This window comes from Pelophylax lessonae (genome assembly GCF_965119305.1).
Source record: "Pelophylax lessonae genome assembly, chromosome: 7".
NCBI lineage: Eukaryota > Metazoa > Chordata > Amphibia > Anura > Ranidae > Pelophylax > Pelophylax lessonae.
In genome coordinates this window covers 292094579-292113223 of record NC_138774.1, presented here as the reverse complement: position 1 = coordinate 292113223, position 18645 = coordinate 292094579, and the positions used below count along the sequence as shown (strand labels likewise).

Genomic DNA, 18645 nt, shown 5'->3' with positions numbered 1-18645 from the left:
CACAGCTGACCGCTGTTCCATCTGAAATGATCACAGAGCTCCTGTGATCCTTCTATATAGGAACACAGATCTCTATGGTCATTTCACAAGTCCCTCCCCCCACGGTTAGAAAACACCCCCTAGGCTCACACTTAACCCTTTGAACACCCCTAGGTTAACCCCTTCCCTGCCAGTATCATTATTACAGTAACAGTGCATATTGTTAGCACTGATTACTGTAGTGATGTCACTGGTACCCCCAAAAATGTCGAAAATATCAGTTAGGGGTCCGATCTGTCCGCCGCAATGTCGCAGTCCCACTAAAAATCGCAGATCGCTTCCATTACTAGTAAAAAAAACAATTAAATAAAAATGACATAAAGCTTTCCCCTAGTTTGTAGACGCGATAACTTTTGCGTAAACCAAACAAAATACGCTTATTGGGATTTTTTTTTTACCAAAAACTTGTAGCAGAATACAAATTGGCCTAAAATGATGAAAAAAATTTGAGTTTTAAACTTTTTTTTTTTTTGGGAATGTTATATAGCAGAATGTGAAAAAAAAAAAAAAAATATATATATATATATATATATATTTTTTTTTTTTTTTTTTTTTTCTTTTTTTTTTCCAGAATTGTCACTTTTTGTTTATAGCGCAAAAAATACCATGTAGGTAAATCGTTTTTGTTCCACCCTTTTCTGGTTGGATTCGTTCACGCTTCTGGTATGTGGTTTACGTTTTTTTTTTTCCCTTCTATGTTGAAACATTTCTCATTAGTTATGTAACACTTTGTCTTGAGTTCACAATGTGCAACAGATTCAGGTGATCAAATACCACCAAAAGAAAGTTCTATTTGTGGGGGAAAAGGAAATCAATTTTATTTGTGTACAGCGTCGCACGACCGCGCAATTGTCCATTAAAGTAACACAGCCCCGAATCGCAAAAAACGGCCTGGTTAATAAGGGGGAAAATCCCTCTGGTCCAGAGGTGGTTACATAACATTTTTATTGGCAGATTGGTTACATGAGACAAATAATGACATATATGGGAAGCTGTAGTAGCAGGCTGATAATCATACGTCCACCACTGCCAGCAGATTCATAATCATGCGGGTACCCATTGCAAGTGCCCGGTTTTGAAGTGGTTAAAGTAAAGTTCCAACCTAAAACTATTTTCTTTCCCTAAAAATACCCCCGGGACAGTCAGGGCTAGTGCACTTAAGCAACAATAGCCTCTGAACTGTCCCCTGTTTCACTTACCTGTAAGAAGAAATACTTACCTAGAAAATGTCTTGTCCAGCGCTGCCATCTCAGGTGTGGGCAGCTGAAGCCGGAGCGTCCCTTTTCGTGTCCTCTTTGGTGACGTCGGAGTCCCAGAATGCCCTGCTCACTTCCGGGGGAGACGCGGCATGCCCAGAAGCTATTCAGCAGGGAATGAAGCGCCTGCACGGGAAGTGACGAGCGGGGCCGGTGCAGGCGCATTGACTCCTGGGAGCGATGACGTTCATCTCCCAGGAGTCAATGCAAGGAGGAAGTGACGGCGCGGGCGCAGAGGGACGAAGAGGAAGGAAGGTAAGTATATTTTCATTAAAAACAAGGTAAGTGAAACAAAAAAAAATGTAATTATCCAATTCTTTTTCAGGTTTTTTTTAAAGCAAGCAGACGACGGTGGAAAGATAATTTTTAGGGTGGAACTCCGCTTTAACTACTTAAGCCCCGGAAGGTTTTACCCCCTTCCTGACCAGGACCTATTTTGCTATTAGGCACTGCGTGACTTTAACGGACAATTGCGCGGTTGTACGACGCTGTACCCAATTTTTTTTTTAACGAGTAATGGCGGCGATCTGCGATTTTTTTTGCGGGACTGCGACATTGTGGCGGACAGATCGGACCCTTAACTGACATTTTTGACACTTTTGGGGTTACCAGTGACATTACTACAGTAATCAGGGCTAAAAATATGCACTGTTACTGTTAAAATGACACTGGCAGGGAAGGGGTTAACTTTATTGGAGAAGGAGGGGTTGAGTGTGTCCCTAGGGGCGTGCTTCTAACTGTTATGGGATGTGGCTTTTTATGTAACAGCAGAGATATACGATCCTACATAGCAGGACCGTATGATCTCTGCTGTTACACAGGGGAGAATGACAGGCGGCTTTGTTTACATTAACCGCCTGCCTTTCTCCCTCTGTAACTGACGATCGCGAGTGAGCGGGGGGACATCTGGTCCGCCGCTCACACGCGCGGCGGGGTCCGCGAGCGGGAGCGCGCTTCCGGCGGCGCGCGCTCGTTCCCTACAGCCTCATAGGCTAGTGAGGTACCCCCACGTCACTTTGCCTGTGAGGGGCTGACTGCCGCCGTAAATAGTCGTGCGGCAGTCAGCAAGTGGTTGATAGACCTGATAGCGCCTCTTACCACACACACATATGGGTGTCACTGCAGAAAACAATCAATTTCTCCAAAAATTGTTGAATGCTGTGAAGCCAAATAGTCGATGTGATTTTTTTTTTTTTTTTAAGTAATCCTTTCTGCATAAACGTCCCTTACTTAATGACATAATAATGTATCCCCCCCCCACCCCAACTTCTTCCTGTTATGCCCAAATGATTATGTTCTAATGGGGCCCTCAGCAGCTTGCCAAATTGTCATTAAGAATCTCGGTAACAACAAAAGTTCCTGTAAACTCCTTTACTACCGTCTACCAATCAAAGTTTATTTTTGTTCCAAAAACACAATGAATAGGAAATGACACAAAACAGTACAGCGAGCTGAAAAGTTATCTTAGGCTTGCATTAGATCATGTTGTTTTTTTTTCTTCCATCACTCCGCAGAAGACGAAAATAATCTCAACAAGAAAAAAATAAAATAATAAAATAAATTTAAAAAAAAAAAAAAAACACATAAATGTACATTCTTTCTGCAAGGTTCAGAATTCCATAGCTGGTAACTGATAACAAGCCGAACCATTTAAAATAGAGCAAAGTGAACAAGCAACACGAAGAGTACTAAAAAATAGATTAAAGTGATATTAGAAAAAAATGTTAAATCAATAAAAAAATAAAAAAAAACACTGGTTTTGCACAGAGCAGCTCCAACCCTTGTCTTCTAGGGTACCCCACCGGCGCTCCAGTCCTCTCCCTCTTGCCCCCAAAGCAAGCAGCTTGCCATGGGGGCACCCAAGTAGGAACGATCCCGTACTGCTGCTCTTCATGTCGATTCACACACAAAGCCACGGCTCGGCCCCACCCCTCTCTCTTTTCATTGGCTCACTGGCTGCGATTGTCCATTGTCATCCGTGTCCGGAGCGGAATAAAAAAAAAAAAAATCGGAGCGGCCGTGTGAAAGAGCCCAAAAACATTTTAGGCCCCTTTCACACGGGCATTCCGATCAGGTCCGCCTGTCAGTTATTTAGGCGGACCCGATTGGATGCTCCCTGCACCCCTATGGAGCAGCGGATGTCAACAGAGACATCTCCGCTGACACCCGCTGCTATCCGATTCCGATCCTGTCCGTGAATTCCAGACGGATGGAAACCCTATTTTCCATCCGTCTGGAGGATCGGATGAAAACGGACAGGCGGTCCTTTTTCATCCGATCTCCCAAGAGGAGAGCGGGGATCTGATAGGTCTGTCTCTGCACAGTGAGCGGAGGGGGACCTGCCATTCGCCTGCTCAGCAGGGATCGGTGGATGGATCCCCCCTGAGCAAAACGGAGTCCGCCGGGCGGAAAGCCCATGTGGTAGGACCCTTATTTAAAATAAACATTTTTCAAGCCATTTATCAACTAACAGTACAGAGTCGTAAGATTTTAGTAATATGCACAGGCGGTGGTTGACAGTGTTGGACATATTTGGGTTTTCCTTTTGGACGAGCCTTTGGATCCTTTCTTGTTGTGGGTCCATTTACCACCTAACAGGCTGTTCCATCCAGCCCGATTAAGTTCCCTGCTTTGTGTCTTCTTCAGCCCTTCCCACCGCCTGGCATTTCCTCACCTGTTTTTACAAGGGACTTTGGGCCTTTGCATAGTTGGCATTCCATGCTCGCCTGGGGGAGAACGTCCCTCTGGTTTCCCTGGTCTCCATATACAGCAGCCATACAGTTGTTTTGTTTGATACCGCACATCCCCATACCCCTGAGGAAGCGGACCCAGACGAAACATGTCGGGTAGTAGGTATACTACATGAGGATCTTACGAATTTCACTGAGGCCCACGCCTGGCTAGCCGTGATTTCTATATCAAAATATTAGATACATATGATATGAGACATGTATTTCTGCTGTAATATGGCTTGCTCCTGTTTTTTGTTATATGTTTTTTTAATAATATTTTGTAATAAAATGAATATACTTTTATCAAAGAGATTATTGTCTATATAATGTACTATTAGTCCCAGATGGTACCATCAAAATCCCCCTATCTGCCCCATGTCCTTTGTCTAGTCTCTGTTTATCTTGTGATGAAGTACCTTTATCCAATAATATGCTATTACACGTGAGCACGCTTTATTGGTTTTAGTAATATGGACAATTTTCAGTCACGCTGGGTTGGGTTAGATTAGGTTTAGGGGTAGGGAAGGTCAGCCGGGTTTTGTTTGTTCCTTTTTTTTGGGTAATTGTAGTTGTCATACAGGAAAGCATCTGCGATTTCTTTAACAGGCTGATCAAATAAAATGAAACAACGGATAGTTTACAGATAATGAAACTAAACCTATAATAAAGTTATCATATTAGCTCAGAGTATTGCATCAGAAGGTGTCAAACCATCATTACCTTAGTGATGAGCAGTCTGTATTTCTCCACCAAGTAATCATTGTTGTGACATCCAGCAAGCAATTGCCACACTTCCCCTCTAAGTGCCTCTGGAACTCCACTCCTCACCAGTGCCGAGAGCTGCTTAGGACGCACGCTCAGGTTCAAGTGCCTGAAAAAAAATATAAACAGATATCAGGATATGCAATAAGTGTGACTCTTACACAGGAAGATAACTATTTATTTAAAAGCCTAACTTTAAATCTGCTTGAATTTTGCCTTTTGTGGATCCTCATTCAAGTCTGCATGCTCACCATTTTTAATTATTAAGTGATGTATTAATACCTTATGATTTTTTTTTTATGTAAATAAAGCTTTTTGTACTTTAACAAAGTGATACTGGTGTGATCTGGTAGCATAAGTCCTGCTATGTATATTTAGCTTGAAAAATGGTTTTGTTTGGGATGTTTGTAATTGAATATTTATCTGCATGATCCACACATATTTTATTTATATTGACTCATGATGTGTCCTTTCTGGAGTCAATATAAATTTGAACTCAGGGACAGAGGAGAAAAAAGCAAAGTATTAGGTGGGGAGAAGCTCAGGAGGCAAGCATTTCAAAGGCAAGGAGGTAAAGGTCTTGGGAGGCGAGGAGGCAAGGTCTTGGGAGGCGAGGAGGCAAGGTCTTGGGAGGCGAGGAGGCAAGGTCTTGGGAGGCGAGGAGGCAAGGTCTTGGGAGGCGAGGAGGCAAGGTCTTGGGAGGCGAGGAGGCAAGGTCTTGGGAGGCGAGGAGGCAAGGTCTTGGGAGGCGAGGAGGCAAGGTCTTGGGAGGGGAGGAGGCAAGGTCTTGGGAGGGGAGGAGGCAAGGTCTTGGGAGGGGAGGAGGCAAGGTCTTGGGAGCGGAGGAGGCAAGGTCTCGGGAGCGGAGGAGGCAAGGTCTCGGGAGCGGAGGAGGCAAGGTCTCGGGAGGCCAGGAGGCAAGGTCTCGGGAGGCCAGGAGGCAAGGTCTCGGGAGGCCAGGAGGCAAGGTCTCGGGAGGCCAGGAGGCAAGGTCTCGGGAGGCCAGGAGGCAAGGTCTCGGGAGGCCAGGAGGCAAGGTCTCGGGAGGCCAGGAGGGCTTGGAAAGTGAAGAGGTTAGGGCTTGGAAAGCGAGGAGGCTAAGGCTTGGAAAGCAAGGAGGCTAAGGCTTGGAAAGCGAGGAGGCTAAGGCTTGGAAAGCGAGGAGGCTAAGGCTTGGAAAGCGAGGAGGCTAAATCTTGGAAAGCGAGGAGGTTAGGGCTTGGAAAGCCAGGAGGTTAGGGATTGGAAAGCCAGGAGGTTAGGGCTTGGAAAGCCAGGAGGTTAGGGCTTGGAAAGCCAGGAGGTTAGGGCTTGGAAAGCCAGGAGGTTAAGGCTTGGAAAGCCAGGAGGTTAAGGCTTGGAAAGCCAGGAGGTTAGGGCTTGGAAAGCCAGGAGGTTAGGACTTGGAAAGCCAGGAGGTTAGGACTTGGAAAGCCAGGAGGTTAGGACTTGGGAGGCGAGTGGAGAGGAGTAGGGGTATTAATCCATGAGCTGATGTGGATTTACCTAGCAACACCACCTGGTGGAATGCTGCATAGGACAGCACTCATGCATCACAAGGTGAGCCTCTTTCTAGGCAACATTAAGGACCGCCCACCCCTGATGGTGAAGAGGACGGGGAAGAACTCCAACTTATAGTGTTACTGTGTTGAGGACAACAGAAATTAAGGTATATTTGCTTGAATTGGTATGTGGTAGCGGTGGCTAATTTTAACCACTTGCCGTCTGAGTACCGTAGTACTACTGCGGCAAAGTGGCTCGCTATTGTCTGACGACGTAGTACTACGTCGTCAGACACTCCCCTTTTTCGGCGGCGCACGCGCGTCGCTGGAGGCTCGCTCCCACTGTATTCAGTCACAGCGGGAGTCGGGCCAGGGGAGGAGCAGCGGCGATCGTCGGGGATCTAGTGTGGAGATCCGCCTGCTTGTGTAAACACAAGCGGGCGGATCTCCCAAGTGACAGGCAGGGTCAGATTGCAGGGTTCAGCATAGCTGAACCCTGGATCTGTCCCTGTGTCACTCAGTCACCTCCCCCAACACACATTAGTAAGCACCAGGCATACATTAACCCCTCCCTCTCCAATAAAAATTAACCCCTTCCTTGCCAGTGTCATTTTTACAGTAACAGTGCATATATATAGCACTGATTACTGTAGTAATGTCACTGGTACCCCCAAAAGTGTCAAAAATGTCAGTCAAGGGTCCGATCTGTCCGCCGCAATGTCGCAGTCCCGCAAAAAAAAAAAAAAAAAAAAAAAAAAAAAAATCACAGATCGCCGCCATTACGCGTTAAAAAAAAAAACACCAAAAATGACAGAAATCTTTCCTTTTGTTAGTAAACGCAATATCTTTTGCGCAAACCAATCAAAATACACTTATTGTGAATTTTTTTACCAAACATAGGTAGCAGAAAACAAATTGGCCAAAAATTTAAAAAAATTTTGATTTTTACATTTTTTTGGGGGAAATTTCATATAAAAAAAATGTGAAAAATATTGTTGTTTTTTCCAAATTTACGCTCTTTTTTTGTTTATAGCGCAAAAAGTAAAAATCGCACAGGTGATCAAATACCACCAAAAGAAAGCTCTGTTTGTGGGAAAAAAAGGACGTAAATTTTGTTTGGGTATGGCGTCGCACGACCGCGCAATTGTCAGTTAAAGTCGCACAGTGCCGAATCGCAAAAAGTGGCCCAGACGTAAGACAGCAAAATCCTCCGGTGGTAAAGTGGTTAAAATGGAAATGGGCTTTATCCAACAGGATTCCAAAGCAAATTACTAAGCCTGCTTACATTTTTATCAATTAATATATATCCCCTGGCTTCCCATACTGTCTGTTAGCGCATATTTAGCCCAAATGGTACTTGAATTCTTCCTAAAAAATTTAAATTGCACAACAAAAACTTTTAAACCAACCCAATGTTACCTTGCTGTAATCTGTTATAGGAGTATAAAGGCAATATTCCCACACCTGGCTTAAGCCCCATTGGATTAGCAGGGGGGGGGCAGGCTCATAAGGGGCTGCTTGTGGGTGGCCCCAGTACAGCATCATCCCAAGAGCATCAGTTTAAATCTCTACTGCGCTCATTCTTTCCATACCGCTGCTTCCCTTTGCAATCGACTGCCAGTGGGTGAGGAGGAGGGAGATATGTGCTGTGATAGTGGTGGAGGTTACAGTGTATTGGGAGGCAAAGGAAGGGGGCAGGGGCCGTTTAGGGCCCCATGAATTCCAATGGCAGCCCTGGCTATAATACCTTTACATTAACTACCCAAGTAACTCTTGTTACATACACATCAGTACTACAATGGCAAAGCCTGCCTGGAAGGTAGAAATCCTCATTTTGCCATCTTAGCTTGTCAAATCTGTGCTTCCAGCCTACTCTTTATTTACTGAATCAATCCAATAAGCAGGCAGGTGACTCAATATGCTAAAAATCTGAACCAGAAAAGTGAAATCACCTTCCCATATATGCAGCATTCTCCTGTTTTGGAGATATGGAATCTGTCAGTAAAATGTAATCAGTTAATAGCAGTAGGTTTTAGTTCCTCACCATTTTGATAACAGGTCACCCCATGTTTCGAGGATTTTCTCTGCACATTCTTTGGACACATCCCCAGAACCGCTCAGAAGAGGCTCATCGTTATCTAAAAAATAAAAAAGGACATATATGGGATGCTGAAAATTCTCTCAGGATGCAATCTGAAATCTAAATAAAAAGTATTTTCTTTGTGTAATTAAGCATTCATTTAAAGTTGATCTTCCACCAAAAAATACATTATAGCCCTTTTGAAAAATGAGGAAAGGTTATGGAGATGAAGCAGGGTTATGGAGATGAAGAAGTGTTATGGAAAGAAAGGGTTATGGAGATGAGGAAGGGTTATGGAGATGAAGAGGGGTTATGGAGATGAAGAAGGGTTAGAAGGGTTATGGAGATGAAGAAGGGTTATGGAGATGAAGAAGGGTTATGGAGATGAAGAAGGGTTAGAAGGGTTATGGAGATGAAGAGGTTTATGGAGATGAAATGGGTTATGGAGATGAAGAAGGGTTATGGAGTTGAAGAAGGGTTAGAAGGGTTATGGAGATGAAGAAGGGTTATGGAGATGAAGAAGGGTTAGACGGGTTATGGAGATGAAGAAGGGTTATGGAGATGAAGAAGGGTTATGGAGTTGAAGAAGGGTTAGAAGGGTTATGGAGATGAAGAAGGGTTATGGAGATGAAGAAGGGTTATGGAGATGAAGAAGGGATTAGACGGGTTATGGAGATGAAGAAGGGTTATGGAGATGAAGAAGGGTTATGGAGATGAAGAAGGGATTAGACGGGTTATGGAGATGAAGAACGGTTATGGAGATGAAGAAGGGTTATGGAGTTGAAGAAGGGTTATGGAGTTGAAGAAGGGTTAGAGGGGTTATGGAGATGAAGAAGGGTTATGGAGATGAAGAAGGGTTATGGAGATGAAGATGGGTTATGGAGATGAAGAAGGGTTATGGAGATGAAGAAGGGTTATGGAAAGAAAGGGTTATGGAGATGAAGAAGTGTTATGGAGATGAAGAAGTATTATGGAGATGAAGAAGGGTTATGGAGTTGAAGAAGGGTTAGACGGGTTATGGAGATGAAGAAGGGTTATGCAGATGAAGAAGGGTTATGCAGATGAAGAAGGGTTATGGAGATGATGAAGAAGGGTTATGGAGGTGATGAAGAAGGGTTATGGAGATGAAGAAGGGTTATGGAGATGAAGAAGGGTTATGGAGTTGAAGAAGGGTTATGGAGTTGAAGAAGGGTTAGAAGGGTTATGGAGATGAAGAAGGGTTATGGAGATGAAGAACGGTTATGGAGATGAAGAAGGGTTATGGAGATGAAGAAGGGTTAGAAGGGTTATGGAGATGAAGAAGGGTTATGGAGATGAAGAAGGGTTATGCAGATGAAGAAGGGTTATGCAGATGAAGAAGGGTTAGAAGGGTTATGGAGATGAAGAAGGGTTATGGAGATAAAGAGGGTTATGGAGATGAAGAATGGTTATGATGAGGAAGGCTTATGGAGATGAGGAAGGCTTATGGAGATGAGGAAGGCTTATGGAGATGAGGAAGGCTTATGGAGATGCGTTAGAGAAGAGGTGGTGTATTGGAGATAAGGAGGTTCAATGCTGTCGAAGAGGTCTTATAGAGATGAGGAAATATAAAGATGAAGGAGTTGTGGAGATGTGGAGGTGTTATGGAGATAAAAAAGAGGTATGGAGAACAGAAGGGGTTATAAGAATGAGGAGTTACAGAGATGGACGAGTTATGGAGATGAGGAGGGGTTTAAAGAGATGAGACGGCGTAATAGAGAAGGGGAGATGTAATAGAGATGAGGAGGCGTAATGAAAGGGAGGAGCTGGAATTAAAGAGAAAAGGTGTAATGGAGAAGAGGAGGCATAATGGAAAAAAGAGGAGTTATAGAGATGGAGCTATGGAGATGAGGAAGGGTTATTTAGATATGAAAAAGCACTATGAAAACGAGGAGGGGTTATGAGAATGAGATGGGGGAAGAATACAAGGGGTGGTCTGTGTTCTTCGTAATCCATCAGAAATATAGTATACAGGCTGATCCCTTGTGTGGGGTTATGGGGTTAAGAAAGAGTTATGGCGATGAAGAGGGGTTATAGGGATGAGGAGTTAGAGAGCCAAAGTAGTTACAGTGATGTGTAATGAAGAGGAGGAGGAGTAATGGGGATGAGAAGATGTAACAGAGATGAGGAGGAGTTATAGAGGGGTTATGGAGATGAGGAGGGAATATAGAGATGAGGAAGTTTGGAAAAAGAGTTATGGAGAGAAGAGGTTATGGAGATGAGGAGAGGTTTTAGAGATGGAGTTTTGGAGATGAGGAGGGGTTATACAGAAGCAGCATTATGGTAATGAGGAGGAGTTCTAGGGATGAGATGGGAGAGAATATAAAGGGTGGTCTATGTTCTTTGTAATACATCAAAAATAAAGTAAGCAGGGCTGACACCGTCTGCTTAGGAATTACAGAGCTGTGTTTTCAGGTCAAAATGAAGGGTAGGAAGGAGCACACTGGATTTCAGGCATATATAACCATTATTTCAACATGTTTAAAGGGATCAATCATGGGAAATGTGCATGAATCTCTGAGATGTATTACATTTTTTTTGCCATCTGCTTTAACTCTTTCAGTGGGGAAAACTTTCAACTGACTGGTGACCACAGACACTTCAGAGACTTCTTCCTGCCATGTTACAGAATGAAATTCTCCTTGTGTTCAATGTCTCTCGTTCAAGCGGCCAACCAGTTACAAAAAAAAGCCAAACTGAACAGAGGTCATGCAAGGAAGGGATTATTAGCAATGCCAGTGCTGACATGTGATTGCCTGTGTAACCAACACAGGAACTAGCAAGTCAACTATAAACTTTGGTTTCATTGATGGAAATTAGTGGCTTTACAGTCAGTATGTGATTGTGCGGAAAGGGATATAATAGGCGTAAGAATGCTGGCACCTTTCCAAATCCATCTCTGTGCCTTGCTTTGTGAGAGTGATCGCTTCTGTCAGATAAACTGAAATGCCCCTTTGTTGTAAATCTGCGGTGACCAATTCTGTTCCATCTTTCCCCCATGCGGTCCTAGGGTCTGCTCACATGTCATAGACATGCAAAGTGGCCATTTTACACGCATTAAGACCCGGCCCTTTCTGGCACTTTTTGTTTCTGTGCAACAATCAGCATTTTTTGCTAGAAAATTACATCTGATTCCAGCGATGTTGCACAACAGCTTCAGCACTCCGGAAACTCTCCCTTCTCATTGGCTGACATAGGACCTATGCTGTCAATCACAGCCAGTGAGCCACAAGAATTGTGTGTGTAACTGACAGGCAGACAGACAGACTCCTGCCTGTCCGGTGAAAGCATTCGGGTGCCATGCCGCACCCCACCCCGCCCCATTTTCCGGGCTCTGCTTGCCCATCCGCGGGCCTGGGAGCTACATGGCGGGTGCCAACTGGTGTAGAACAGCGAATACAGGTCCGCTCTCCTCCCCTTCTTGTGACCTGGAAAGCGATGTCTATGATGTCACTTCCGGGTCAGGCTCTCCATGGGCGATCTGCATTGTAAACATCAGCCCCTGCATGTCTCATTAACCTCTTATGGACTGCCCAAAGCAGATATACTGCGGCAGGGTGGCCATCCTGCGCGAAATCATGTACCTGTACGTTATTTCGTGCACAAGGTCTAGTGCAACTCACTCCTGCTGTGACTGGACACAGCCGGAGCCAATCAGCGGGACCGGCCGACCCTTCACAGGAGCGACAGAATGGCGGTCTGCCTATGTAAACAAGGTAGACCGCTGTTCTGTCAGAGAGGAAGATGGAGATCTTGTGTTTCTGCTAAGCAAGAACACTGATCACTGTCTTCCTCCACTTAAGCCCCTCCCCCACACAGGTAAAAAGCACTCCCTAGGAGCACACTTAAACCCTCTGATCGCCCCTGATGTAAATCCCTTTCCTGCCAGTGTCATTAGTACAGTGACAGTGCACATTGTTTAGCACTGATCATTGTATTGCTGTCACTGGTCATCAAAAAAGTGTCAAAAGTGTCAGGTGTCCAATTTGTCCGCCGCAATCCCGCTAAAAGTTGCTGCCATTACTAGTAAAAAATAAATAAAAATTCCATAAAATATCCCATAGTTTGTAGATGCTCTAACTTTTGAGCAAACCAATTAATATATGTTTATTGGGATTTTTTTTTACCAAAAATATGTAGAATACATGTTGGTCTAAACTGATGAATAAATTAGATTTTTTACATTTTTTTTATTGGATGTGTTTTATAGCAGAAAGTAAAAAAAATTGGATTTTTAACATATCATAAACTCAATTTCTCTGATGCTCCTGATCTTCTTACCCATTGGGTTATACTGCCCCCTACAGGAGTAGGACACTAGGTAGAAAAATAATCTGGCTATGCCTATTGGCAGTCCCAGTGGGTATACTCCCTCTCTCTGCTATAGCCAATCAGTTTTGATACAAGCAGTGTCAGAAGAATTACAACTCCACAGAGGAGTGGGTGCTGTGTCGCTCAACGAACATCAGAGAAATGGATTTTACGGTAAGTAAAAAATCCCATTTTCTCTTTCGTTCACTGACGGGCACAGCTCCTGGTATTCATAACCATTGGGATGTCCCAAAGCAGTGTTAAACATAAGTGGTGGCAACAGCAAAAAAATTCCCCAGGCTAAACAGTAGCCAACCAAGCAACAGGAGCTCAACCAAAACAACTGGAGCCCACCTGAAAAGAACAATACACCCTCAAAGAGGATCAAGTCCTCTAAACAACAGCCTGCAAGACCTTGTGGCCAAAAGAAGCATCCGCATACACCAGATGCAGAGGAAGTGGACAATCCCTTCCGTGGCCCATTTGTGAGCACAAATAGTGAGTCTGACTTCCAAAAAGACTCCGTATTCAAATGAAAATCAGAGACAACCTTAGGGAGGAATGACAGACAGGGGCGAAGGACCACCTTATCTCTGTGAATCACCAGTAAGGTGAACGAAAGGACAACACCACCAGTTCCGACACCCTATGCGCAAGGATGAACCTCAAGAGACTCACACCACGCAATGTATGTCTTCCACGTACGATGATAGATCTTCCTAGAAGCAGATTTCCTACTTTTTAACAGCGTTGGAATCACCAACCCAGATAAACCTCTATCCATCAGCAACTGGCGTTCAACAGCCAAGCCGTCAAAGCCAGCGACTGTAAAGCAGGATGGAGGATTGAACTTTGGGTCAGCAGATCCTCCCTGAGAGGAAGCTTCCAAGAAACATCAGCAGCCAGCCGCCCCAGATTGGCGTACCAAGCCTGGCGAGGCCAGTCCAGAGCAACTAAGATGACCAGAATAACTTCTGCCTGGATCCAGCGTAGAAGTCTTGGCAGAAGCTTGAGTTGGGGGGGGAAGGCGTAAATCAGACGATACTGGCCCTACGAGGCCACCAGCGCATCTGTGGCGTCCACCAGAGGATCCCGTGACCGAGCCACAAACCTCTGCACTTTTCTGTTGAGCCAAGATGCCAACAGATCAAGGTCAGGGATGCCCCACCAGAGACACAACTGATGAAACACCTCCGGATGAAGGGACCACTCCAGAGCCACCAGGACACTTTACGTGCCCCCTTGGTGATTGACATAAGCCCCGGCCGTGGCATTGTCCGATTAAATGCGCACTGGACATCCCTGAAGATGATCCGTTCAATGGTCCAGGCACAGTCTGATCGGTCAGAGTTCCAAGACCTTGATCGGTAGTCTGGACTCTTCAAGCGTCCAGATCCCCTGAGCAGAAATCGTTGCAGAGGACGCCTCTCCAGCCAGACAGGCTGGCATCCCTGGTGACCACCGTTCAATACAAGGAGAGAAAGGATTTGCCCAGCTGAAGTGCCAGAGAACGAAGCCCCCATATTGGGGACTCCTTCGTTCCCAGCCAGAGACTGCAGAGTCTTGTCCCACTTGGTCAGAATCTCCCTCTGCAAGAAACTGGTATGGAACTGTGCAAATGGAACTGCCTCGAAGGTAGATACCATCAGGCCCAGCACCTGCATGTAAGTCCGGAGGGATGACCATATGTTAGACAGCAGGGGGCGAATTTCTGGAATTTGACCAGGGGAAGGAGCACTCTGGCTACGGTGGAGTCCAGAGTCAGGCCCAAATAGTCTAGCTTAGTGGACAGAACCAGGGCAGGCTTCTGAAGATTAAGAATCCAGCCGAACCCCTGCAGAGTTTATATTGTGATCTCCCAGTCCTCCACCAGAGCAGTGGGAGACTTTGTTCCCAGAAGGAGATTGCCCAAGTAACCCAGTACCGCAAGACCCGAGGAGCGGAGGCGAGACCAAAGGGTAATGCCACAAACTGATAATGCTCCTCTCCCACAGCAAAGCAGAAAAAACACTGGCGATTGGCACATATTGGAATGTGAAGATAGGCATCCTTAATATCTATAGAGGCAAGGAAATCCCCTTGATGCAGGGATGCCACCACAGTTCGAATAGACTTTATTCTGAACTTCTGTACCCGCACAAAGCAGTTTAGCGCCTTGAGGTCCAGGATTGGACGCACTTTGTCTTTCTTCCTGGGGACTGGGAACAGGTGTGAGTAAAAACCCTAAAAACGTTACAAGGTCGGAACCAGGGTTATCACCCCTTGAAGGAACAGGTCTTGTACCGCCCCCAAACAGACCCTGTAACCGGTGGACAGACGCAGGTTGGAAGGGAAAAACCTTGCTGAGGTACAAGAGAGAAACTCGACCTTATAACCGGACCGAATTACTTTGTGGACCCACCTGTCTTGCACCAGGGAGGTCCACGGGTCTGGAAACCAGCGAAGACGTCCCCCCACCCCAGGTACGGGTGAGGGCGCACCTTCATGCGGAAGGAGCCTTGTCCGTGGGCATGGAGAAACCCGCTCTCGGCTTGCCAGACTAGGGTCATTTGGATCTGCCAGAGGAGGTCCTGAAAGGTTTTGAGCCCTTATCAGTTGACCCTGAGGGACGAAAAAACTTCTTATGAGCCAAGAAGGAAGGTCCACGTCTATGAGGAGGTTCCTTGCCCTTAGTAGCCTGTGGAAGAAAGGTACTCTTCCCTCCTGTGAGATCTTTAATGATGTCATCAAGGGTAGCTCCAAACAGACGATCTCCTTGAAAGGGAAGATCAGTCAAGGCCTTTTTTAAAAGTCTGGTCCGCAGAACAGCACTTGAGCCAAAACACATGCCGAAGGACCACCGCCAAAACAGAGGGGCAAGCCATTAGGGGAGCCGCATCCAAAGAGGCATCACAGATAAACTGCAGCCCCTGGACCAGCTGGTCCGCCAGCTCAGCAAAGGCAGGAGGGAGTTGTTCACTCTCCAGGTCAGGGCGTAGGAGCTTAGCCCACTCGGTCAGTTTGCAACACTAGGGCAATAGTAAACACTGGCCTCAATGCCGAACCAGCTAAGGTGTACATAATGCGGGCCACAGCCTCCACCTTCCGGTCAGCCAGAACCTTAAAGACTGGGTACTCTTCCACCTGAATCTCGGTTGCCTTGTTTAATCTGGAAACCGGAGGGTCCACTGGTGGCACAGTCCACTTCTGAAGAAGGAACTCCTCATAGAGGTAACTCCTAGTAAAGCACTTAGGAACCCCCCACAGGGACGCTTTGGTCGTCCCCACTCTTTAGTGGCACTGGTTGCACTAATTAACAGTGACACTGGTTGCACTAATGCAGCACAAAGGGGTTAATTAACTGACAGTGGTCGGTCACTAATGCATCAGTGACCAGCAGTGGCAATACCTTAACCCCCTCATGCTGCATAATACAAATACCATTGGCTGCCTGTTTCTGGCGTATGCCCTTGTTCTATCTATTTTAATATCATTTGGGGGGAAAAGGCTTCAAATGGCCTGGTCATTAAGGGGGTAAATCCTTCCAGAAGTGGTTAAAACATCATTGTTTCATGGTTACAAAGTTGTACCTTACCTTCCTCCTCGTCATCCTCTGGAGGGGACGGTATGTTGGACCCCTGAGGCCCACACTGCGAGAGACGGATGGAAGGACTAGCAGTGGTTTTCCTCCTCTCTTTCTCCGATTCGCTTTCTAAGTAGATGACCTCATAGAACGTGTCACAGCTGCTCTTCTTCTCTTTTTTCTCAATCTGTAACATGCAAAGTATATGGTGATGTGAGAGGATGGAAGCGCTTTCCTGGTACATTCAAAGTATCATTGGATGACGTAACTTTAGGTGTCCCCTGTCTGCAGCTATGCATCAAATAATGGGGGGGGGGGGGGGGATATGTCCTGTCCTCTTAGTCATGCACCAGTGAAAGGATGGGGGTGTCCTGTCTGACATTGCAGCTAGGGTTTCAGAGCACCCTTCTTGGCCATGCACCAATAATGAAGGGGTATGGGGGTGTCCTGACTGACATTGCAGCTCGTGGTTCAGGGCACTCCTCTTGGCCATGCACCAATGAAGGAGGGGGGATGTCCTGTCCGACATTGCAGCTCGTGTTTCAGGGCACCCCTCTTGGCCATGCATCAATGAAAAAGGGGGGGGGGGGGTTGGTCCTGTCTGACATTGCAGTTCATGTTTCAGGGCACCCTTCTTGGCCATGCACCACTGAAGGGGTATGGGGGTGTCCTGTCTGACATTGCAGCTCGTGTTTCAGGGCACTCCTCTTGGCCATGCACCAATGAAGGAGGGGGGGGGAATGCCCTGTCTGACATTGCAGCTGTTTCAGGTAAGGATGCACCGAAATGAAAATTTTGGGCCGAAACCGAAAACGAAAATGCAGGATGCCCTTGGCCGAAAACCAAAACCGAAAATGAATTTTTCCCCCAAATAATTTTAAAATAGATAGAAGAGGGGCATACACCAAAAACAGGCAGCGACGTACACCTGTCGCAGCCACCCTGTCACAGTATATGTACTGTGACGAGTTGGCAAGAGGTTAATTTAATTACCATTGGTATTTCTATTATGCAGCATGAGGGGGTTAATGTATTGTCACTGCTGGTCACTGATGCATTAGTGACCGACCAGTGACAGTTAATTAACCCCTTTGTGCTGCATTAGTGCAACCAGTATCAGTGTTAATTAACACTGGTTGCGCTGATACTGGTTGCCCTAATGCAGCACAAAGGGGTTAATTAACTGTCACTGGTCGGTCACTAATGCATCAGTGACCAGCAGTGACAATACATTAACCCCCTCATGCTGCATAACAGAAATACCAATGGTAAGCTGCGTCAGCTAACCCCCCCCCCACTGCCTCAGCGTCCCCCTCGGCAGTACACCCTCCCCATCCCAACGATTCAATCTCCTTACTCTCACTCTGCTGAGTGCTCCTCCGGTGTCCTTCATTCAAAAGACGCGCCCCTGGCCGTCCGCCCGTCTCCCGGTGATGTCACTACTACTACGATCTGCATGAATGAAGTGACACACAGGGCAGGAGGGCATAGCTGTAACTATGTGAGCTTCACTTCACTTCCCTGTCAGCGGCACGATGAGCATCAATGAACTGACACAGCGGGCGGGAGGGCGGGGCGAGCGGCCGCTAATAGCTGTAACTATGTGAGCGCTTCACTTCCCTGTCAGAGGAGATACCCGCATGACAGGGAAGTGAAGTTCACATAGTTACAGCTATTAGCGGCCTCTCGCCCCGCCCTCCCGCCCGGTGTGTCACTTCATTCATGCACAGATCATAGTAATAGGGACATCATTGAGAGGCGGACGGCCGGCCAGAGGCGGGACTTTTTAAAACCTGCGATGCGCCCTCCTCCTTTCTCACGGCGGCCATTAATTTCGGCATTTTTAACCCATTATCAGCCGAAATGGGATAGGCCCATTTTCGGCTAATAATTTCGGTGCATCCCTAGTTTCAGGGCACCCCTCTTGGCCATACCCCAATGAAGAAGAGTAGGGGTGTCCTGTCTGACATTGCAGCTCGAGTTTCAGGGCACCCCTCTTGGCCATTCACCAATGAAGGAGGCTCTGTCTGAGATTGCAGGTAGTGTTTCAAAGCACCCCTCTTGGCCATGCCCCAATGAAAAAGGGGGGGGGGGGTAGTCTGATATTGCAACTAGTGTTTTGGGGCACCCTTCTTGGCCATGCACCAATGAAGGGGTATGGGGGTGTCCTGTCTGACATTGAAGCTCGTGTTTCAGGGTAATCCTCTTGGCCATGCACCAATGGAGGGGAGATGTCCTGTCCGACATTGCAGCTAGTCTTTCAGGGCACTCCTCTTGGCCATGCACCAATGAAGGAGGGGGGGGGGGATGTCCTGTCTGACATTGCAGCTGTTTCAGGGCACCCCTCTTGGCCATACCCCAATGAAGAAGAGTAGGGGTGTCC

At 46.4% G+C, this 18645-nt stretch overlaps 1 protein-coding gene across 1 annotated transcript in view; it reads right to left on the bottom strand.

Moving 5' to 3' along the window:
• RABGAP1 (RAB GTPase activating protein 1) overlaps positions 1–18645 on the bottom strand; it is a 205318-nt gene that overhangs the window by 116833 nt on the left and 69840 nt on the right. The window contains exons 11-13 of the mRNA XM_082263337.1: positions 16275–16449; positions 8336–8429; positions 4748–4898 (exon numbers count right to left, since the gene is read on the bottom strand). Coding sequence (XP_082119463.1) covers positions 4748–4898; positions 8336–8429; positions 16275–16449 — 420 coding nt within the window. The remainder of the gene's footprint in view (positions 1–4747; positions 4899–8335; positions 8430–16274; positions 16450–18645) is intronic.